Source organism: Lagenorhynchus albirostris, chromosome 3, assembly GCF_949774975.1.
Source record: "Lagenorhynchus albirostris chromosome 3, mLagAlb1.1, whole genome shotgun sequence".
Classification (NCBI taxonomy): Eukaryota; Metazoa; Chordata; class Mammalia; order Artiodactyla; family Delphinidae; genus Lagenorhynchus; species Lagenorhynchus albirostris.
This window is the reverse complement of record NC_083097.1, coordinates 61,862,637-61,887,898: the sequence shown is the minus strand read 5'-3', so window position 1 is coordinate 61,887,898 and position 25,262 is coordinate 61,862,637. Positions and strand designations below refer to the sequence as shown.

The 25,262-nt window shown below is 39.5% G+C and overlaps 2 protein-coding genes across 10 annotated transcripts in view; one reads left to right on the top strand and one right to left on the bottom strand.

Moving 5' to 3' along the window:
* LHFPL2 (LHFPL tetraspan subfamily member 2) overlaps window positions 1-5,814 on the top strand; it is a 183,754-nt gene extending 177,940 nt beyond the window's left edge. For all 5 annotated transcript variants that reach the window (XM_060143174.1, XM_060143171.1, XM_060143172.1 and 2 more), the window contains one exon: window positions 1,584-5,814. In XM_060143174.1, the coding sequence (XP_059999157.1) occupies window positions 1,584-1,840 (257 nt within the window). In that variant the 3' untranslated portion in view covers window positions 1,841-5,814. The remainder of the gene's footprint in view (window positions 1-1,583) is intronic.
* SCAMP1 (secretory carrier membrane protein 1) overlaps window positions 1-25,262 on the bottom strand; it is a 138,397-nt gene that overhangs the window by 20,820 nt on the left and 92,315 nt on the right. For 2 of the 5 annotated variants that reach the window (XM_060143168.1, XM_060143167.1), the window contains exon 9: window positions 8,810-8,906. In XM_060143168.1, coding sequence (XP_059999151.1) covers window positions 8,810-8,906 — 97 coding nt within the window. Of the gene's footprint in view, window positions 1-8,809; window positions 8,907-13,209; window positions 16,035-25,262 lie in introns of those variants that run through there. The other 3 variants (XM_060143165.1, XM_060143170.1, XM_060143166.1) reach the window with 2 other exon arrangements.

Genomic DNA, 25,262 nt, shown 5'->3' with positions numbered 1-25,262 from the left:
ATCGCTCTTCTTCAGACCGTGAGCGTGTAAATGGATTCCCTCTGTTCCACCCCTGCTAGAAAGCCCCGCGAGGCCTTCAGAGGAGAACAAGGGGATGAATTTGGGAAGTAGGGACAATCAGACCCCAAAACCCACTCTAGTGCCATGATCGGGGAGAAGATGCTCTCCATGACAGCTGTGATCTGTGGTCTGAAACACAACCTTCCTCAAACCGAATACTAGCACAAATGCAGTCGTGTTCTTTTTGTCAGGAAGTTGCTGTAAATGCCTAGGAAGCTTTGGTGTGGTAACCCCAGAGGATTTCAGTAAAGGTAAGAAAAGAGAATTTAGAGTAAGCTTAAATTAAGAGGACAGAACTGCTAGTCCAGTGTATCTAAAAAACAGGTCTTTTTGACTGTGCATTAGCGATCTTGATGATGTAGGTGACATTCTTCAAAGAAAACTCTTTCTTCCTGCTACGTCGAATAAAGCCATCTTCTTCCCGCAGCACCCTTTCTACCAAGAAAGTTTTGTCGGTAAGACCTGAGGCCGCTCAGTTCCCTTCGTGGTCCCGGGATGCGGACGCCCTCGTAGGCAGCGTCTCCCGTGCGTCGGGGAGGCGCTCCCTCCCAGGCTGCCGCGGGCACAGAGCGGGCACCTGAGAACGACTGTCTGTGCCTCACTTGCCTTGCCTAATCCTGCCCTGGAGTAGCTCCTAACCCCCAGGGCTGGCAGGAAAAAGGCCTCTCAATTTCACAGTGAGCAGCTGGAGGGAGAGAAAAATGGGCCTTTAGCATGGCAGTGCTGTGGTGGCGTCAGCACAGTGGAAACAGAGCTTCTTAGTGTCTCCTCAGAGCTGAGCTTACTTGAAAGCACTCGGACCAAAGGTTCTTACGGAGTTTGCAAGTGGCCTCTCAATGTATGTGTAAACATAGAAGGTCTCTAGGTATGCGGTTGGTTGCTGGTGGATGCCAGCAAACAAACAGACTCCTCGTGGGTTTATCTTTAAAGCATAACACCCAGCTTAAGATGTGGTCTGTCGCATTTAACCACGGTTCTCCGTGAATTCCCTCACACCGGGGTGGGCAAACTTCTCCTGCCAAAGGCCAGAGAGTAGATATTTCAGACTTTGCAGGCCATAGGGTCTGTAGCAACTCTCCCTGTGCTGTCCCCGCACAGAAGCAGCCACGGGCAGTCCATAAACGAATAGGCATAGCTGTGCTCCATTTACAAAAAAAAGACCCCACTTGACCTTAGTCTGCCGACCTCTGCCTCAGACCAAAAGGGAACTAACTGCTCCCTGCAGTAAGAGCCCTGTGGGAAGAAGTAGTAACAAGGTTACCTGCTTTTCTAGAAGAGGAATTATTAGTGGGTTCACATTCCAACATGTACAAAAGCAGCTAAAAATATTTTCATTAAAGTGATTGATTGTCTTGATCAGGCCAGATTAGCTGCCTAGAAACGGTCCCCAACACTTGCTATTGCAGAACGGATGCCGTTGCCCAGAGCAGGCAGATCGAGTAGCCATTCCACAGACTGGTGCAGTTACTCACTTGCCATTGGAGAGCCGTGGGGCTTTCACCTGTTTTTCTTCTGCCCTGCAGGCCTCTTCCTTATCCTGGGTTTGATACTCTACCCTGCTGGCTGGGGCTGCCAGAAGGCCGTAGGCTACTGCGGACACTACGCATCGGCCTACAAACCCGGAGACTGCTCGTTGGGCTGGGCCTTCTATACCGCCATCGGGGGCACGGTCCTCACTTTCATCTGTGCCGTCTTCTCCGCACAAGCAGAAATTGCCACCTCCAGTGACAAAGTCCAAGAAGAAATCGAAGAGGGGAAAAACCTTATCTGCCTCCTTTAGTTTGGAAGAGACATCAATGCCGTTTTCTTGCTCGTGTAACCTTGTGAAACACTTCACTTCCGGTTCTGTCGTTTGAATCGAGTGAAGAACTAGCCTTTACCTACCAAAGCCACGTTCCACAGCCCTGAGCCTCGCCAGGACCAACGACAGGCAACACCCAGCTGCACAGAGTGACTGCACAGGAGGGCCACGGTGCAAACTGTAAGAGATGGAACGTGAAAACAGTACATAAACCCTGACACGCAGTTAAGTTCTGTCAGACTCCATCTCCCCCCAAGGCTCAAGGAAGGATGATGACCTAAACCATTAAAGCAGCAGTTTCTCTGGTAACAGAAGAGACCATTGGCCAGATTTGCGGGCTGTTGAGAGACGTTTCTGCACAGGTTGCATGCCTGTGAGCATCTCTGCCTCAGAGTGAGGTTTGGGGGTTGGTGCTTTTGTTTCCTCCTAGTTCTTTCAAACTCTCTCAGGTGGAGACTGCAATGAAGACTGCACACCCACCGGGGAGAGGATGTGTGCTAAAGGGCCGAGCAAGACACTGTCGGTTGCTTAGCTGACCCAAGGGGTCAGCAGGGACAGTGTGGAATTCTGTGGTGGGACTTATTCTAGGCTGAATTCCAGAGTCAGGTGGATCAATTGAGCTGTCACTCCAAGAGTTTAGAAATTTGAGTAAAGGAAGAATAAGAACCTGTCCAATCATGAGAATAAAAGTACAAAATCCTGCTAGTGGAGACAAATTCATTCCACTCCCCAGCAGCCAGGCTAGCACCAGTACTGGCCCAGTCTCCTCTTCCACTGGAGATCACATGGTGTTCTTCTAGGGCTAGGACTGCGCTTTGACTGCCGAAGGAAACCTCGCTCTGTTTCCTGATTCCAGGGACAGAGGTCTCCGAGCCAGCTGTGGCTCATTCATCTGGTGACTGGGAGAGCTTGCCAGAATCTCAGCACTTGCAGGGAGACCTTTTCCCACTGTGTGGTAACCATGCTGTATTCAGCTGTATTCCTACCCCCCAGCAGCAGTAGGATGGCATTCTGTGCAGAAAAAGGAGCTAGAGATGGGAGTTAAGTTTTTCTAGTTACTGGTGTTGGTCCTGAAAGCAGACTGAAATAACATTAAATTGCTCTAACTGGTGAGTTACATCAAAGGCTTCATTCTCAGGAAAGCACAGAGTAGATAGAAAGTTAATGCAAAATGAATGAGAGCTAGACCAAGCTCATAGCACCTGCCTATACCTGTTTACAGAATGAATGAAACACCACTATTAAAAAGGATTCAGGGGCTTTTAATCTAGTTTCTATAAATCACTAACATAATTGATTCAGGAAAATGATATTAGCCATCACTTCAGACTTACTTTGGAACCGATCAAAGTGACCAGAAAGAACCTAGTGTGGTATTCTCCTGAGCTTCAGAATTGCAGAATGCGATAGAAACACTTCTTTGCAATTTAAGCAAATGGAGTGGACCTGCCAAATTTCTGGAAGGACTAAAAGGACAGGTCTCTTTAGGCTTATGAATCTGCTTACTTGAAGGCTTGCTTTGTTTTGAAAATTTAACAAATAACTATGAACCTTGTTCGGGCAAGGTACTGTGTGCTAAGCACCACCAGGTAGAGAGCTCCGATTCAGATTTGACAACCCTGCCCTGAGAAAATCATCTTAAAGCTGTGTGAGTCTAAAACCATGCCTTGCTGCAGAACAAGTAATTGCTTTAGTTGTTCCATTCCAGTTTAATTCCATTCTAGCCTTCGGCCTGTACCAGAAACCGTTTTATCTCACAGATAATGAGCTAAAGGGCAGGAGGGCGGGGGCATGGAACCAGGTCTTCATGAGCTCACCATTCTTAGACCAAAGTTCAGAGTAAAAGCAAGATGTACATCTGTGACTTCAAGGGGTATCCTCAAGGGGTATCCTTCAAGGGGTATCCTTATGTATCCTCATAGCAGCCTGTCATAAGGGCTCAGGACACAAACAATAACTGTGTCTGACGCCACACAGAAATAATAGGATATGGCAGCCACTGGACAGGACTCCTGTCCCTTACTGTGCATCTGTATGCTCTAACCAAGTTCTGATGCCATCACAGTCATTGCTTTTTAACCCTTGGCAATAATTTTCATTTAAAAAAAAAAAGCAACTCCCTCCATCAGGCAAATAATTTAAAACCCAATTTTTTTCCTTAAATTTATCATCACAAGATTCACTCTACTTCTTCTATACAAGATAGAGAACCCAAGTTACAACACTAATTTTACACTCTCACTCTCCTCGCAGACAAGTCATAAGCTTAGAGGATTCTCTAAGCACGTCCATCATCTTTACTGCCTGACTGCGCCTTCACTGAGGGGCGGTGGAGGGGCGGGATATTCCTAGGTCACTCTGATAACAGAAGTCATGAGCGAAAACGTGACCTCTCTTGGCCAGAAGAAAGTCACCTGACAGTGTTTACTTCATCAGTCTGAATGCTACAGAAGACCAAAAAAAAACCAGCACATGCACACACACAAAACCGCAAACCACTAAAAGCCGCTTAAACACTGATTTGTTAAGCAGAGCAGAGATGAAATTTCTCTAGCAGAGAAAGAGGAGAAAGGTAATGTGGGCCTTCTAAACCTTTAGTCCATTTAGCCAGGCTTCAGTTGGGATAAATGGAATATCAAAATCAGGCTAGTCTAGAAAAAAACTGCACGGCTGTTTAAAAACCACTGCATAGGAGGAATGTGTTAGAAGGAAATAGATTAAAAACAATTAGACAATCGTCGACCCGCAGCTATTTTTCTATTAAATTTCTATCAAGCGCCTCAGTCTAAAAATCTAATATACCTGGACCATTACTGCTACCAGCAAGTCTTATTTATTTTTTGCCTGCGTTTGTGCTTCAAGTTTTGTGATGGGGCTGGGCTTCTCAATGAACTCCAGGAAGGCAGAAATGTGTGCTTTGGAGTCTGTGGATTTTTTAAACCTGTGTGCTGATTCAACAATGTTACATTAATTGTGTAAGGGTTTTTGTATAGTTATCAAACATCTGTGGTGTAATGATCTTTGTTAAACATGTATTCTGTAAAGTGCCATTGTCTTTTTTACGTGTAGCATATTTAAAAAATATATATGTATATTATACATACACAAGTCTGTGTGAAAGATGTGCAATAACAAAGGTGTATGTATGTTTCGTTTTTTGGAAACTGGACAGGAGTCAGAACAGAGATTGTTTCTGTTTTGGCAAAGGAGAGTTAAACATTTTGCCTTCATGGCCTAGTCATTAACCCATAACAATTTTAATGCTACACAAACCTATGTGAAGAAAAGACTGGTATGAAATCATTTTTTTCCTGGGTCTAAATTAAAATAATCACTAGATTTATGTGAAAGTTAAGCCAGCAAGACAGGCCCAGTTAATGCTAGTCTTTCATGTGAAATGTGAAGCTGCCACGTTGCCTTTTCTGTTTGTGTGATAACTAGTAGCTGGTACATAATCACTAAGGAGCTATTTCTTAACATGCTTTGATAGACCACGTTAATGCTAGACCACTATTTAAGGGCTAATCTCACACCGTCTTAGCCATAAGGGTCTGCTTAGAACAGACCTCTCTGTGCAATAACATGTGGCCACTGGAAATCCCTGGCCTGCGTTTGTATTTGGGCAGCAATGACTCCCAAGGGCCAAAAGAAATAAAAGCACGACTGGGATTTCTTCTGAGACTGTGGTGAAACTCCTTCCAAGACTGGGGGGTCATGAGGTGCTTTGGAGGAACCCAGCACCACCTGATACGCAACAGCCACTTGAGCCAAATATAAAATTGTATTACCGCTGACGGACTCCCATGTGAGCCTTTGAATTTCTGCTTATCCTATTATATTGTAAACTAATACATTATTTGTCTAGCATTGATTAGGTTCCTGTGCGTATGTATTTTCACAACATGCTCCCCTACCCTCCCCAGATATGAATTAAACCAGATTTTGCAAACTCATTCTGATTCAAGTCTCAGTATATTGGTTTCAATGTGATGTGTATCATTTCATCAAGAAGATATCTACCAATCAAATTTGAAAGACTAACTTATATGTAATAGTGATGACAGGAAAGAAGATATTTTATTTTTTTATACTTTTTTATATTTATATTTTAACTATGTCATTCACTAGTAACATATATACACCTGCCTTAGGCTAGCTTTAACTTCAAGATAAGTATATGTTTCTTTCTTGGAGAAGCACTGATGTAATTATAAATAGGGAGGAATAAAACCCTCTCAAATGCTATACAGATATCTTAATTTTAAAGTAAAGAAATATGGAAATGCTTCAAAGTATTTAAAAAGCTTTATAAATGTAAAGAAATGTGTATAACAAGGGAAAAGTCAACAGAAGGACACATTCACCCCTTCCAACAAAAATACCAAAGTTAGAAGCCAGTCATGGAGCAGTTCACATCCACATTTCCTGAACGTAATCCTGCCCATAAAAAACCTCATCTAGAAGCAGAGTTCTAATTTAGAAACTCAAAGAAGACACTGACAGCCCTTTTCATAAACTCTTACTCTGTATCGCGTGAAGCACTTAGTGATAGAATATACAAATATGGCTATTTTCTTGATCTAGGGCCTGTGACAGCTGAAACTACTTGTAGCTTTGGCTTCTAAACACACCTGACACATGCCTGATTTCTAATAGGAATCAAAATTAAAACTGACAAAATTACCCAAATCAATAAAGGCAAAATTCTTCCATATTATGATCTAAATAATCCAAGCAAAATTGGACATTTTCTGTTGCTTTTTCAGCTCTTGTTACATCTTCCTCAAAAGTTAATCCACAGGAGAAAGGACCCTGGCTTTAAATTGCGGCACAGGCTGGGTAACCTTCACCTGTGCTTCCCGTTTCATCATTAGCAATTTTGCTACCGGATCAACTTTCCATGACTGATCTTCCTGGAACACACTGCATTCAACTTACTCCTAGCTCACCTTAAAGTCTTTGCCTAACATAGTAAGAGTCTTGACTATTCTGGGCATTTCCTTTAAATGGGTTATTTTGGTAGCTTCCAATAATTCAGTACCTTTTTAGACTCTCAAACACTAAAGGATAAGAGCATCAAAGCAAACTTTCAGCCTGCTCTCCAAAGCAGCAAGAACCAATAACTGTCTTGATTTCAGGGCCCCATCTGGTTGCTTAGTCACTGGGCTGGGGCCATCCACTGCTGCCCCTGCTATCTTCTTCCTTACAGCTTCCTCCTCACCCTGGAGAGCTCTGCAAGATAACTCTTTAGGACATGGACAGCTCATTTTGCTTAGATACACAGGATGTAAATAAAAGCATAAATGAATAAGAGGAAGTAGTAAAAGCACACGGAAAAGAAAAATCAATCAAATAACTTTTAGTAGCTCTCTGGCTTTTTATAGCCAAATATCCTGAAAAACCTAGTACCTATGCAAGCAGTCCACCAAGTGCCTGTGTTTGGGAGAAACCACTAAAATTTATTCAAGAGAAGGAAGCCTGAATTAAGGCAGGAGATAGCAAAGACAATGAGATGAAGTGAGTGAGGGAGAAAGAAGGGGCAGCTTGGGGACTGACTGGAAGCAGTGGGGGGAGGAGGGGAAAGAGTCTAGGACAACTCCCAGGCATGTGGTTTGGGCACTAGGCAGAAAGTGGTGCCATCACCTACATCAGGAATCCATCGGGGACAGAGACAGTGAAGGTGTTAAGCTTCAGCTCAGGCTGCCAGCGGCGAAGTCCTGTGTGCAGCTAGGAATATACCATGGAGAGAAGACCAGCTTGGAGATACAGATCTGGGAGTCTTCAACACACATGGACAGACAATAAGAATTTTTAACCATTATGCACTTTTCATGGGCAGGTACTGGGCTAAGCACTTCTTTTAATTCATTTATTCATCAAAACCCTATGAGTAGAAACGATTATTATCCTCATTTTACAGATACATTAACTATCACCCAAGCAACTTAACTGAGGTGAAGTAATCTGCCCCACGTTAAAAAGCTAGTAAGCCAAAGCTCAAATACAGGTTTGACACCAAAGTCTACATTCTCAAACAGCTGTAGTTTCTTTCTACCAAGAATGTACCGGGTGAGAAGGCAATATTAACACAAACCCCCAGAGGACACCAACATCTCTGCATAGTAAACTCTTAGAATAACCTCCAAGTTCAACTCCAAAAAGACCGCACCATAAGATGACAACTGATGAAAACACTGCTCCCTTTCAGAGAAAAACCTGGTAATTTTTCATACTTTTCAAGATGACAACAACATACGTACCAATTTGCTCAATCCTGAAAACAGAAACTAAAAATTCATCAAGTATATGACAGTGGTAAAAAAATGACAGTTCTGTTTTCTTATTATAAATAATCTCTTAACAACGAGGTCCTACGGTACAGCACAGGGAACTATATTTAATATCCTGGGATAAACCATAATGGAAAAGAAGATAAAAAAGAATGGAGGGCTTCCCTGGTGGTGCAGTGGTTGGTTGAGAGTCCGCCTGCCGATGCAGGGGACATGGGTTCGTGCCCCAGTCCGGGAAGATCCCACATGCCGCGGAGCGGCTGGGCCCGTGAGCCATGGCCGCTGAGCCTACGTGTCCGGAGCCTGTGCTCCGCAACGGGAGAGGCAACGACAGTGAGAGGCCCGCGTACCGCAAAAAAAAAAAAAAAAAGAATGTGTATGTGTGTATAACTGAGTCACTGCTGCACAGCAGAAATTAACACATTGTAAATCAACTATACTTAAATAAAAAAATAAATTATAAAATAAATTAATAAATAATCTCTCATCCAGGATAAGCAGCTATTATGATTACATAAGAGGCCTATTTTCTTCATAGCCAATCTAATAACTAAATAAGGATTTGTTTTCAACTAAAGTTTCTCCAAACACACACACAAATGCCAAAGACCATTTAGTAAGTTAGCACTGCTGTGAAGAGCAGGCAGCAGGTACTTACCCACACGTGTGGAGCTAGGCCTTGGTCTGGAGATTTCAAAAATAAACGTTGTAATTTTTTTCTTGATTACTGTATATTTTTCTAGGGTCCACTGTCCCTAAAGGATGGATATGAATTACTGGAAATGTGGAAGGATGAAAAAGAAATAGAGAATTGGAGAGTGGTGGCACCATGTGGCAGAAGCAACCCCATGCTTGGCAAGAGTCAGGGGACACTGGTCTAGCTGCCTCTCCCTAGCCCAGCACCACCACTCACTAAGTGACTGGGATAATTTCCTATTCCTCTATAAAAATGGGGCCAATAATAGAAACACCACCATAGGTGTGGTGTGAGGATTAAGTAAGTGATGTATGTGAAGCATTTAGTATAGCCTCTGATATACAGTAAGTCCCCAATAAGTATGTTATTATTAGAAGAAAATTAAAAGAATCTTCTGTCCAGACTGATATCACTTGGAGTTGATCTTAAAAATTAAAGAGTTGTTCTAAAAACTGTGAAAAATAACATAAACTGTTGTTAAAACCAATCTAGTTTTGGGACTTCTCTGGCAGTCCAGTTGTTAAGAAACTGCCTTCAAATGCAGGGGATGTGGGTTCGATCCCTGGTCAGGGAACTAAGATCCCACATGCTGTGGGGCAACTAAGCTCGCACACTGCAACTACTGAGCCTGCGTGCCACAACTAGAGAGCTCACATGCCACAACTAGAGAAGCCCATGCGCCACAACAATGACCCAGCACAGCCAAAACAAAAAACAAAAAAAACACAGTCTAGTTTTTCCTAGAGAGGCTCAATGGATTGGCTACCTGAGGGCACCAATTTTTTCCATCCTGGACTAATCATCTTTAGCTTAGTGCTTTCAGGAAGTGGAAGGTTTCTCTGTGGATACAAGATACATGGTCGCTCCTATTTAGCCAAACTAAAAAATAAAAATGTAGTGTCAGGTGATCCCATCATCTCTGGGAAACCAGAATGCTCAGAAAACCTCCTGATTATTTGTCAAACTTGTTGATGGCAAAGCCTTTTTAGAAAAGGAGCATCCAATCCTGGTAAAGTGTAAATAAAGAGGTCCTGCTCCTGAAAATGGAGGCACAAATTGGTACAATTTTCTGGAGAGCCATCTGGCAATGCACATTAAAGATCTTAAAATATACACTTACGCTTTGACCCAACAACTTGTCCAAGGAAAGAACACAAGCTTGGGCCCCAAACTTAGCAACAATATATCCCTTGATTATATTATATTAATTATTAATTATGGTAATTTAATATTATTTATAATAAAAAACTGAAATTCAGAACCTAAAGGAATAACAGGACTTTGAAAAATAATATATGATACATGTATATAAAGGTAGCTGTACAGCTACTAATGTTACAGAAATAATTCATCAATGTGAAAAATTCCACATATTTCTATCATCATTGAAAAAAAGATTACAAACCATTGTGTTAGTTAAAATTCTCTAGTAAAAAGTAATAGGAAACCAACTCAAGATAGCTCAAAGAGAAAAGAGTAAGAATTTTACCTGGAGAATGTAATATCCAAATAATGAAATATGGGTGAACAGTCAGGCCTCATACAGGAAATAGAAAGCTGTTAAGATCTTCTATGTCCTTCATCCTACTTGTTTTTGCATGTCTGCTTCATTCTTCACTTTCATTACAGATCAGCTTTCTAGTAACTCTTCTGAAGTCTTGGCAGAATATGGCTATCCACATGTCCCAATTCTGGAACAGTGTAATTCCAGACAAATCTACATTCAGAGTAAAAATATAATGAGCCACGCGTGACTCCATTATAGCTAGGTGACATCCAGTACCAACGTGGTCTTCAGGGGCCCAAAGAAATGGGGCTTGTGAGAGCTGGATAAGCCGTCCCCAGAGGATCTATTACAAGGATGTAGAAGGAAATCTTATTTCTTAATATTAGAAAAAAATTGTCTTCCTAGGAAATTAATAGAAATATATGAACCAAATTTTAACAGTAGTTATTTATGGGTATAAAATTATAAGCAACTTTACCTCCTTTTGCTGTAAATATTTTTTATAATTTATATGAAATGTAATTTTATAAACTAAATAAGTTAATTTTAAAAGCTAAACTATCAGGTCATTATGATATATTGCTAAGTGAGGGAAAAACAGGATAAAAGTTCACATTGTTTATAAACATTTAACTGTATAAAATGTATGTATAGAAAAAAATGGAAAAAATACAATAAACATTAGCAGTGGTATCTCTAGATGATAAAATTACATACTGTCTTTATTTTCTGATTTATCACTTTCCATACTCTTCAATATTTCTACAACAGATATATATTTTTCCTACTGGAAAAAAAAATTACTTGGAGGGATATGTATGCCCAGTGGGCTCAGTTTCTGTGTAGGAGACTATAATATTGTAGGAACCACTGTCACTGCCAGATAAAAAAGTTATTCGGGGCATCTTTTTTCCTCACCCCCAAGCACCTGAAGAATACTATAAATTGCCAATAGTAACAACTACACACAACCATGATTTACCTTGAGAATCACTGGCCCACAAAATTTTTAAAGAGTTCTGGAGGAACTCTAGGATTACAGCTAAGTGCTAAAAACAAGAGTTAAAAAATAAAATTTGCAGGCTATGATTCTACAGATTCAACTGTTTAAATGTAGACAGGATAATATTCAGAGTAATCTTATACAAGCATATGAAACACTACTAGGCACAAGAGGATTAACGACTTTCTGTCCCCAGTAGAGAAAAGATAAAATGGGTTTTAGTGGCAGAAGGGCTTTAACTACACCATCAGCCATGCCAAGCCCAGAAAGTTATAAGATGAAAAATAAATCAAGATTTGGATAAACTTAAAATTTAACACTTGCTGCATTGTTACATACTGGCTCCCATGTCCCTTGCCATTTGAAAACATGAACAGTGCCAATGAAAATTCTCCAAGTTGAAGGCTTTGTCTTACCAAAACCACAAAGTTAAATTGTAAATATGAAACCTACAGGAAGGGTAAGAACACTAGAGGGGAGCCTTTCCCTATTTTCCTGGAATCTTCAAATTAAAGATATCTATAATCTAGGATAGATTAGTGGCAATGCCTGGCTGGCTTAGAAATTTTCTACAGATTCCTTCCTATCTTTCTGTAGACTGTGATAAAACCCTAAAATAAGGTTTAAAAACACCCATCCTTACAGAAAGCATGCTGTTTTGTATAATGTACCCTAAAATTCTAGTAGAAATACTTCACTTTCCATAATATTTAACCATTGAGATACAATCTTTTAGTTTAATAAACAAGTATTAAAAACAACTCTAGTGTTTTAAAACATATTATTCTACTCTAAATAAATTTATACTATGGTACTTGAAAATCTATCGAAGTGTACATTTTAACCATCCTCAATTATTTTTACATTAACTGCTTTCATTTCCCCTCTAAAGTTCTTAACCACATGGAATCAACAAATTCCACTGAACATTTACCTTAAGGATAAAATGGTAGGAGATACAGTGAAATAGTGTGTGATGGCCACTGTCATTCTAATAAGGGAAAGTTGCACAAAAAAATGTAACAAATTCTGTATATAAACAGTCTAAACGTAGATTTTTACCAATAAAGATATAAAATTAGATGCTAATGTCAGTGTTTTCAGAAAAAGATAAAGTAATAACTGTATAAGCATTATAGTACTACAAATGATTTACAGAAACTAAGAAACTTAATTAAACATAAACCCCCTCTAAAATGCAAACCATACATTATCTCAGCATGATTTACAGAAGGACTGTATCCAATGAAAATCCAAACTCACTTTTAGGTAACACCCAGAAAACTGAAAATGCTGTTCCTATTTTAACATGTATTTCTCAAATAAGATTCACCATGAACATTAGTTTAGACTATATTTTTATATCCTCTTTAGATAGCCAAGTGAAAAATCCAACAATACACAAATTTGTACTTTCATCAGAACATAAAACAACAACAGATAGTGAGGCTAGAAAACAGAACACAAGTTCAATCAAATCAATACAAGTACAGAGGCATCCATGTTAACCTACAAGGAAAATATCTGGGCCACAAAACAGGTTTTCTATTTTGAATCTCACTAACTGCTAGACAGTCTGTGTATTTTGACCTTAAAGTGGTCAAAATATTTAATGAGTGAACCTCATGTTCTACTACCTACAAAGGTGAAAGCAACAGAAAAATTGTCATTTTATGTTGCTGAGTTTTTAACTAAGTTTTTTATATTACTTATTTTGTTTAGTAGCACGTGATAGAATTATACACAAATTATTTTTTAAAAATTAAATGTGGTTATTTCTATATACCTTAGGCCCTTCAGCATAATTTCTGCCTCTGAAGTGCTAATACAGTATTTAAAACTATACAAACATCCAGTAAACAGCATTTTATTTTATGACATTCTGTGTTAATACAATAAATATACAAAACTTCCAAACCACTGAAAACATGCAACATTAGAGGGACAGATGGAGGGCATTTATACAGAACCATGACAGTCACCGTAATGGCAGCGCAATATTACTCGTTGACAAAATATACAAACATCCCTAGATAAATAATCCAAGTCCCAAATTAAAAACCACTGAGCAATGATTTTCCAGTGTTCAAACTTTACTTTGAAATAAAATAGCCAAAACTTAATATTACCAACTGAAAAGTGACATGGATCCTTACAATGTGAAGACCATTTCATGATTGCGATACTGGGTAATGCTAATATAAAACACTAACAAGTGCCAATCTTCTACTGAGTGCAAATGTGACTATTTACTAATAATTATTGTTAAGAGAATAGAGATTATAAGAATTAAAAACCCCTCTACCTTATTAAACTGTTAAGCAGCGCCATCATTTTAATGCACGTTTATGTTTTTAAAAAAACATTTTTCTCTTATCAGTTTGTATTAACCCAAACAACTGGAATTTAAAACAACATTTCCCCCATCAAAACAAAAAAAGGTTCAGTTGGTTGTAATTATTCTTTGCTATTTAGCAATAGAGGATTTCTACAGAGTAGAGAGAAGCATTCCTAATTCTTGAAGGAAAGTATCTCAGTATTTTTCAAAAGTCTCTATGATAAAGTTTTCATTTTGCAGTTTAAAGAAAAACAAAAGGAACTTGAGAGATGAATTAATGACAGACATACCTACTTTTGCTGTATTTTGTGGTTAATGTTTTGAATGTTTGTAAAATCCACACTCAACAAAGCATACTGATGAGACAGATTTTCAGTAAGATTATAGACTCTAAAGATCTTGAGCTGGCTTATTTGGTTGAGAAAGTAAGTAGAGATTATCACTGATCAGAAATATTCACAAAAACAGCTTTAAATTCATACTCTGAATCCTACTTTCATCAGAATAAAAGAAATATCTTCCAAGTATATTACTGCAACGAAGTCCCAAATAAATCAAATGTAAACACCATCTGGATGGATCCGTGTTATATCTAGTATCACACAAAGCTTCTTTCATAAATAGTGAGAACTCACCATCCCACCCCCAGCATGAAACTCATTTTAACTCCAGATTTGGGGGGAAGAATAAAAGTGATTTAACCATTTACACCCAGCCAATTTTTTAGTCTCAAATAATATAATCTAATAGAGAACCCTTACTTTTCAAAATCAAGTTGAATACTTATTATTCTGCAATCTTTTAGGTTAGCTAATGACTTCCAAAACAACAGTATCGTGACTTTACAAATGTCTTTAAGTCATTTAATCAGTTATTAAAAATGACTCAAAGTTTCAACCCAAGTATACTATAAGAATGAAGTCCTGTGCTGCATAGTAATAATTTTAACATGATTCTATCCATAATTAATGCATTCAACTGTATCTGTATTTTCTTGCTTGATGCAAGTTAAACGTTTTATTTTTTCTGTTGCTACAAATTTTAATGTATTCAGTCTGTCTCAAAAATTCAAAGACTGAGGTGCGTTAGGGATTCAAGTATATGTGAAGTGCCAGGGTCTTTTTACTTTTAATGCCAACTAGACGTGAGAGGCTAAAAGAAAAACTTCTCAAATACTGTTATGTTCTTTTTGGACATGGAGTTAGCCTAGATTTTAATACCTCTGTTAAAAATGACACACACATACCCCAGAAAAGAGCTGCCAGACACAATCTCAGTTCAATTAAAAAGAGTAGCCACAAGAATATACCAAAGTTTCCATACAGTAATATTTTACTATGATATGAATACTGAAAATTAAAAACAAAAAGGTATTATCATCACTACATTCTATTCCATCACTTATCTACCTTTTCTTTTGGATAATGCACTGCATATTATATTATATCCTCGTATTGCACCCCAGTGAATTTTTATGTAGAAGAAAGTATTACAGAAAATCATTTCTATGATTCTATAAACAACTCCCCAAACCTGCAACCATAAGCAGTGCATAACCCAAAATACTAATTCTTTTAAGAAACATGGTGACCATGCAAGAGCAGAGCTTGGTTATCAAAATATCAACTACTCTAAGAAAATAAAAAGATAAAATTTACATTATCTACCATGAAGTGTACACAGGCTCTTCACTGGTGACTGAAACTGCTAAAAAGCAAGCCGATTTAAAAATCCCTAAGTCTCTGATGTCCTATTTCTTTCAATATAAATAAGGAAAAGGAATGAAGCATTGCTTTACTGCTCCAATGTGTAATCCTTACGTTTGACTCCTGAAAGAATGACTGCAGCAAGTACTAAGTGCATTTTTAATCATAAGTGCCATGTTAATTTCAGCGTGTCACCACTGAAATAATTCGCTGAACGTTCATCCTCCAAAAAATATGGAGAATATTTATTTCACATGTAATTTTTTTTTTTTTGCAAGGGGCACTGAAATATTAAGAAACTATCAGGTAAATAAGACAAGGAAGTTTTTCTGGTTTTAGCCCATGCACAAGTGATTAGGAAATATACGTGCTGTGTGTACTGTGTTTTGAACAAAAAAATATTTATAGAATACAGTAACTGGAGAAAAAAGAACAGTCAGAAGGTAACAATGTATTGTTTGAAGACTCTAAATTTGGTTACCCTTGAAAGCATTCTGAGCTGCACTAGTTGCTGCGGTTGAAGCTGCATTTGCAGCTGCAGTCTGGACAGTTTTGTTGGACATCACACCTGTTGCAAACTCTTGTTGGGCCTTCTCAAAACTAGCACCTGTTGTGCGATACAGTCCATGTACCTACGGAGGCACAGAAAAGTGGGAGAAGATGAGTGGTAATCTATGCGTTCATTATCAATAGCTCTTCAATTAATCCCAACATGACTCAGAGATAAAAAGACTAGATTCTAGGCAGGATTCCTAAGATCAAGAACATCAGCCGCCACAGTGGCACACAACCTTGTATGTAAATATTTTCTTAAAATAGATTTTTCCCTTTTATCTCCAATGCAGAAGAGATAATTATGCCTATGCCAAACCAAAAATAATATAAAAAGCGACTTCTTAACCAAATGCAAAAAGCTATGTTTTCCACTGTACCTAATTAAGACATTACAGCCTTACAGAAGAATGGTTTAAACACAACAGGAGACATTCTGACTTAAATACATTAATTTACTACCCTAGACAATTCCAAAAACATAATACCTTACCTATTTCTATGTTGGCTACATATACACCCCTGCCCCTATTGTATCAAATGGTATCGTTTTATCATTTAATGTAGCGAGCAATATGTGTGTCCTTAAAGATAATTCACTCTGAATACTATTTAAGTTTTTGTGTATGGTCAAGTCCTAAAGGATTTAAGAAGAAACACTTCTGAGCGCTATCTGTCCATACTGATTCATCACTCAAATCTTAGATTTTTACGAGCAGGGTTCAAAAATACTCCTTCTGTTAGCATCTCTCTCGAAGATGCATAAACTATGAAGCACATCAATCCATAACATCAGCCACTCCATCTAATACAAATTTGAGAAAGGAAATAACAAGGCACACTAGGACAAATATTGATATTTATTACATACCTACAAACTTGGGGGTATGAAAGATGAGGAGGAAAGATGAGACAGAAAAGTGAACTTGTAATTACACTGCATTGTGATAGGTCTAAATTAGAAGCCTGACTAGAATGTTATCAAAGCAGGTTTGGAGGATAGGGGCAGTACACCCAAGTCAGCCCTTTTCCCAAACCTAAATACACAGGAACTGGTTAATTGTGGAGTTAAGTGTGGAGTGAGGAAAAGTAGGAGTCAAGTACTTTCAAGTCAAGTTTAGATACTGGGAAGTTGTTTCACAAAGAATACAGAGGATACGTTGGTTTGGGGGGAGAGTAGACACTAAGTTCTAAACATTCATCCATTGCACAAATGTTTATTGAATACCTACTCTAAGCCTGCCCCAGCAGACAGGAGAAAATTTGGTTTGGAGGTAGAGAGGAATGGGCGAGAGAAATGGACTTGGAAACCAATGGCACATAATGGTAGCTACAACTCTGACGTAATGAAACTGTCCACGGAGAGATAACACATAAGGTAGAAAGAGAAGAAAATCAAGTACCGAAGCCTGTTTAGACACCAATATTTAAGAGGTACCCATAACAACAAGAAATGATTAAGAGAGGAATGAGTAAAACCAGGGACCTTTTCATAGATGCCAAGGGAAGAAAGCAGTTAAGGAATGAAGAGCTGTTGGGGAAAATAAGGGGTCAAGGTCCCAAGTTCTTCTGATACACAGTAGCGAAAGCAAATGCCATATTACTATGGATCAAAGTATTAAAGGGTCAGGGAGAGGGACTTCCCTGGTGGTCCAATGGTTAAGACTCCGCGCTCCCAATTCAGGGGTCCAGGGTTCAATCCCTGGTCAGGGAATTAGATCCCGCATGCCACAACTAAAGATCCCACATGCTGCAACTAAAAGATCCTGCATGCTGCAACTAAAAGATCCCACATGCCACAACTAAAGATCTTGCGTGCCACAACTAAGACCCAGTGCAACCAAATAATTTTTTTTTTTTAAAAGGGTCAGGGAGAGGGACTTCCCTGGTGGCACAATGGTTAAGAATCTGCCTGCCAATGCAGGGGACATGGGTTCAAGCCCTGGTCCAGGAAGATTCCACATGCCATGGAGCAGCTAAGCCCATGCGCCGCAACTACTGCGCCTGCTGCAGTAGAGCCTGCGAACCACAACTACTGAGCCCGTGTGCCACAACTACTAAAGCCCGTGCGCCTAGAGCCTGTGCTCCACAACAAAGAGAAGACACCGCAATGAGATGGCCACGCACTGCAACGAATAGTCCCTGCTCACCACAACTAGAGAAAGCCCACACGCAGCAATGAAGACCCAACACAGCCAAAAATAAAAAATAAATAAAGTGCAAATTTAAAAAAAAAGAGAGAAAAAAAGGGTCAGGGAGAAAAAGAGAGCATTGACAAGTACATATACCGGTGAACTTTAAAATTCTTTTAGTACCACAGCACTACCATAAGTATATTTTTATTCCCTTTCCAAACCAAGTTTTTAAAATAAAAAATTAAAGATACAGATAAATTACTACGCCTATGTTTAAGAAATTTATCTCACAATGAGTACATATGATTAGATCCTACAAATTAAGTGTATTATAGAAATCTAATAAACCTTCTTTACTTACCAGACCTAGCCACAGTGCAAAGTAATTACAGGTTAACTTGTCTGTCTCTCCCCCTTCCCCCCACCCCAATTTATGGGCATGCAATTAACAAACATCTGTTCTAATTTATTCCTTCTTTCAAATTTGTATTAAATTGAGTGGCTGATGTTATGTATTCATGAACTTCATGGTTTAATTACTTAAAATGTAATTCATAGCCCCACAGAGCAGAGAGGTAAAATAAAGGTAGGAATAATACATTTCTCAATAGTCTATATCTATATAAACCCAGAGAGCCACCTAGAGGGAAAAGACTGCATATGTATTCAGTGCACAATGCTCAAATACTGCGTTAGATCCACGATATCCACGTGAAAGGGGTGATTCTTCATTTCAGTGTCCCAGCAAGATGACGGGCTACTTACAAGGATCAACATCTCAAAAAGCTTACCATTTCCCTGTTATGTTTCAGTGATATCTACTGATATCTATTGATAACACACTCCTTAAGAAATCAGGGAGATAGTTTTAAGGTAAAACAGTGTAATTAAAAAGCAAAAACTAAACAACTTAAACACTTGCTATCTCTTCTACTTATGAGAATTGCACTAACCTACATATTTAGTCCTAGGAGTACCACAGAAAGGACACTAGATTTGGTACCTAGTGATTCCACTACTTTCTGCAGGGCTGGACACCACTCAAAACCTCAAGTTTACTTCTCATACAACAAGAATATTTCTTGTCCTGTTTGTCTCTCAGAGTTTTCCTGAGGATCAAATGAGAATTATGTAAATGTGTTAGACTAATAAAAATTAAAATTAACTTTAAAATATCTGCAAAAGTGTCACAGCCAAGACACAACTCCAGAAAAGAATCCTGCTTCCTTAATGTATCTTCAAAAATACCTTAGTGTACAATGTGGTTGAATGACACACAAAATATTATGGAAATTAAAAACCATGGTACTTTATTTAAACAAAATAATCCAAATGTATTGTTTCCATTTATGCTTCCAGAACATCATATCAAGAAATTATGATTTTGGATGGCAGAGTAGGAAGACCCTGAGCTCACCTCCTCCCACAGGCACCCAAACTTACAGCTATTTACAGAGCAACTATTGATGAGAAAGACCTGAAGACTAGCAGAAAAGATCTACTAAAACTAAAGTTATACAGAAGGAAGCACAATAAGACAGGTAGTAGGGGCAGAGATGCGGGACTGTCAAGGCCTAAACTCCTGGGGTGGGCGATCCACAAACGGAAGGATAATTAGAATCACAGAGATTCTCCCTGAGAAGTGAGGTGTTCAAGCCCCACATGGGCTCCTCCACTGGGAAGGTGAGCCCCCAGAACTGTCTGGCTTTGAAGACCAGCAAGGCTTGCTTCCAGGAGCGCCAGAGGGCTGTAGGAAACAGAGACTTCGCTTTGAAAGGGCATGCACGAAATGCCGCCTGCCCTGAGACACAGGGCAGAAGCAGTCATTTGAAAGGAGCCTGGGTCAGACCCGCTTGAACAGCCTCCTGCAGACCCAGGAGGCAGCTGGAACTCACCTTGGGGACACAGATGCTGGTGGCAGCCAATCTGGGGAGCTCAGGCCAGCACAAGGGCACTGGTGATAGAAAGTGCCATTTGGGAATCCTCCTTCTTACCAGGGCCGGGCCTGGTCCCACCCACCAACCTGTCAGCACCAGAACTGGGACACCTCAGGCAAAGCTACTAACAGGTGGACACGGCCTGACCCACCAGCAGACCAGCAGCCTCAGGATCCCCAGAGCCCCCAGCTAACCCAAGACCCAGCCCCACAAACCACTGGCCAACATCAATCCCCAGATCTCCAGGGCCATGCAGCCAGAGACCCCAGAACCTGGGTCCACCCACCAGTGAGCCAGCACTAGCCCTAGGAGCCCCCTATGTCCCATCCCCATCCACAAACAGGCTGACCCTAGCTTCAGGATGCCCTGGTTCTGCAACCAGAGACTGTAGGACCTGCCTATATTCACCAGTGGGCCAGCACCAGCTCCATGACTCAGCCTCATGCACCAGTGGGCAGTCACCAGCCCTGGGACCCCTTGGGCCCCAATCACACCCAAAAGAAAGCCAACACCAGCTTCAAGACACCATGGACATGGCAGACAGTTATGTCAGGAACTGGCCCCACCCACCAGCAGGCCAACATGGGATCTGGGACACCTAGCATACAAACCAGCCAACTTAAGACCCAGCTCCACCCAGCAGTGGGCCAGAACTAGCCCTGGGACCCCCTGGGGCACTGTAACCAGCCACCTCGTGACACGGCCTGGCCCATCAGTGGCCGGCAGCCTCTACACAAGGCAGGGCATAGCAACCAACCAGACCGGGGGCTAGCCATGCCTACCAGATTGCCCACAGTAGTCAGCATACCAGAACGAAAGGGCCCATGCAACCTACCTATGGGGCATTCCCAGAGCATATAGCTCTGGTGACCAGAGGGAAGTGCACTGCTGGGACACACAGGACATTTCCTACATAAGGCCACTTCTCCAAGATCAGGAAATATAACAAGCCTACCAAATACAGAAAAATGAAAACAGTGAATTAACCAAAATGAGGTGACAGAGGAATATGTTCCAAACAAAGGAACAAGATAAAACCCCAAAGGAAGAACTAAGTGAAGTGGAAGTAGGCAATTGACACAATAAAGAATTTAAGGTAACGATCATAAGGATGCTTAAAGAACTCAGGAGAAGAAATGGATGAACATAGAAGATTAATGAAGAGTTAGAAAATACAAAGAAGAATCAAACAGAGTTGAAGAATACAATAACTGAAATTAAAACCACACTAGAAGGAATCAACAGTAGGCTAGATGATACAGAGGAACAAATCAGAGAACAGGAAGAGAGAGCAGTGGAATCACTCAAACTGAACAGAAAAAAGAATTTTTAAAAATAAGGACAGTTTAAGAGACCTCCAAAACAACATCAAGTGTACGAACACTCACTTTATAGAGGTCTCAGAAGAGAGAAAAAGGGACAGAGAACATATTTGAAGACATAATAGCTGAAAACTTCCCTAACCTGGGAAAGGAAATAGACATCCAGGTCAAGGAAGTACAGAAAGCTCCAAACAGGATCAACCCAAAGAGGACCACATTAAGACACACTGTAATTAAAATAGCAAAAGTTAAAGAGAGAATATTAAAAGCAGCAAGGGAAAAGAAACAAGTTACATACAAGGAAACTCCCATAAGGCTATTACCTGACTTTTCAGGAGAAACTCTGCAGGCCAGAGGGAGTGGCACAATATATTTAAAGTGATGAATGGAAAAAAAACCTACAACCAAGAAGACTACTCAGCAAAGCTTTCCTTCCAGTTTGAAGGAAAGATCAAAAGTTTTACAGACATGCAAAAGCTAAGAGTTCAGCACCACAAAACCAGATTTATAAGAAATGTTAAAGAGACTTCTCAAAGCAGAAAAGGCTACTACTAGGAATATGAAAATTACAAAAGGAAAAATCTCATTGGCAAAGGCAAACAAACAGTAAAGGTAGTAAATCAACCACTTATAAAGCTAGTAGAAAGCTTAAAAGACAGAAGTAGAAAAATTTGGACTTCCCTGGTGGTGCAGTAGTTGGGACTCTGTGCTCCCAAGGCAGGGGACCTGGGTTCAATCCCTAGTTGAGGAACTAGATCCCACATGCATGCCACAACTAAGGAGCCAGTGAGCCACAACTAAGGAGCTGGCAAGCTGCAACTGGGGAGCCTGCCTACTGAACTAAGGAGCCCACATGCCACAACTAAAAGGAGCCAGTGAGCCGCAACTAGGCAGCCCGCAAGCTGCAACTAGGGAGCCTGCCTGCCGCAACTAAGACCTGGTGCAACCAAATAAATAAATATTTTAAAAATAATAATAATAAAAGGTAGAAAAATTATCTATATCCACAATAAGTAGCTAAGGGATACTCAAAATAAGATGTAAAATATGATGTCAAAAACTGTAAATGTGGCAGGGTGGAGTAAAAATGCAGGGTTGTTAAAAATGTGTTCAAACTTAAGAGATCAGCAACTTAAAATAATCATACACACACACACACACACACACACACACACACACACACACACAGACTGCTATATATAAACCTTATGGTAACAACAAACCAGAAGTCTATAATTGATAACACACACAAAAGAAAGGAATCCAAACATAACACTAAAGATAGTCATCAAATCACAAGGGAGAGAGAAAAAGAAAGAAAAAAGAACTACAAAAAATAACCCAAAAAACAATTAACAAAATGCCAATAAATACATAACCTAACAGTCATTACTTTAAATATAAATGGACTAAATGCTCCAATTAAAAGACACAGAGTGGCTAAATGAATACAGAAACAATATTCATATATATGCACTCTACAAGAGACTCACTTTAGACCTGAAGTAACACACACGGACTGAAAGTGAGGGGATGGAAAAAGGTATTCCATGCAAACAGAAAAGAAAGCTGGAGTAGCAATACCTATACCAGACAAATACTGTTAAGACAAACAGTAACAAGAGACAAAGAAGGCCATTAAATAATGATCAAGGGATCAATCCAGAAAAAGGTATAACAGTTGTAAATATATATGCACCCAACATAGGAGCACCTAAATATACAGACTACATACAGTAAGTCCCCTACATACGAACCTTCAAGTTGTGAACTTTCAAAGATTCGTTCCATCAATGTCAGGCGTGAGTGAAACTGCAGCTTACCCTCCATTTCCTATTGCTGACGATCCTTTAGCTCTACCATCTCCCACCCCTTCTCCCTCCTCTAGTCAGTAACTCTTCTTGCCTGTTCACTTAATGCCAACCTCTGTATGCCAGCTATTGTACTGTACTGCTGTACTTTCCAAGGTACTGTACTGTAAGATTAAAAATGTTTTCTTGGGCTTTCCTGGTGGTGCAGTGGTTGACAGTCCACCTGCCGATGCAGGGGACACAGGTTCGTGCCCCGGTCCGGGAAGATCCCACATGCCGCGGAGCAGCTAGGACCGTGAGCCATGGCCACTGAGCCTGCACGTTCGGAGTCTGTGCTCCACAACGGGAGAGGCCACAACAGTGAGAGGCCTGCGTACCGCAAAAAAAAAAAAAAAAAAAAGTTTTCTTTATTTTTTGCATTTGCTTTTTTATGTATTATTTGTGTGAAAAGTATTATAAACCTATTACAGTACAGTACTATATAGCTGATTGTGTCAGTTGGGTACCTAAGCTAACTTTGTTGCACTTACGAACAAACTGGACTTGCAAACACGCTCTTGGAATGGAACTCGTTTGTATGTAGGGGAATTACTATACTAACACACATAAAAGGAGAAACTGACAGAAACTCAATAATACTAGCAAACTTTAACACCCTACTTACATCAATGGACAGATCATTCAGACAGAAAATCAATAAGGTAACATTGGCCTTAAATGACACAACAGACCAAACAAAGTTAATAGGTAAATAGAGAGCATTTCATCCAAAAGTAGCAGAATCATGTTCTTTCCAAGTGCACTAGGAACATTCTCCATGATAGATCACATGGCAGGCCACAAAACAAGTCACAGTAAACCTAAGAGAACTGGAATCATATCAAGCATCTTTTCTGACCACAATGCTGTAAGACTAGACATCAACTACAAGAAAAAAAATGTAAGAAACACAAACACATGGAGACTAAACAATATGCTTACTAAACAAACAATGGGCCACTGAAGAAATCAAAGAGGAAATTTTAAAAATACTTGGAGAAAAAGGAAAACAAAAACATAATGATCCAAAATCCATGGGAAGCAGCAAAAGCAGTTTCTAAGAGTGAAGTTTATAGTGATACAAGTCAACCGCAGGAAATGAAAAATCTCAAATAAACAACCTAACCTTACAACTAAAGTAACTGGAAAAAGAACAAACAAGACCCAAAGTTAACAGAAATCATAAAGAACAGAGTAGATATAAATGAAATAGAGACTAAAAATTAGAAAAGTTCAATGAAACTAAGAGTTGGTTCTTTGAAAAGGTAGACAAAATTGATAAGCCATTAGCCAGACTCATCAAGAAAAAAAGAGAGAGCGTCCAAATCAGTAAAATCAGAAATGAAAAAGAACTGATAACTGACACCACAGATATATAATGGATCATAATAGATTACTATGAACAATTATATGCCAATAAAATGGACAACCCAGAAGAAACAAATAAGTTCCTAGATATGTACAATCTCCAAAGACTAAATCAGGAAGAAATAGAAATTAGGAACAGACCAACTACCAAGAATTAAATTAAATCAGTAATTTAAAAAAATCTCACAGCAAACAAAAGTCCAGGACCAGATGGCTGCACAGGTGAATTCTACCAACATTTAAAGAAGAGTTAACACCAATCCCTCTCAGCTATTCCAAAAAACTGCAGAGAAAAAATGTTTCTGAACCCATTCTATGAGGCCAGCATCACCCTGATACCAAAACCAGACAAAGATATCACAAAAAAAGAAAATTACAGGCCAATATTACTGATGAACATAGATGCAAAAAACCTCAATGAAATATTAGCAAACCAAATCCAACAATACATTAAAAGAATCATACACAATCATAACGTAGGAGTTATCCCAGGGGTGTAAGTATGGTTCAATATCTGCAAATGAATCAACGTGACCACATTAACAAATTTTAGAATAAAAATAATATGATCATCTCAACAGATGCAGAAAAAGCTTTTGATAAAATTCAAAATCCATTTATAATAAAAACTCTACAAAGTGGGTACATAGGGAACATACCTCAAAGTAACAAAGGCCACAAATCACAAGCCCACAG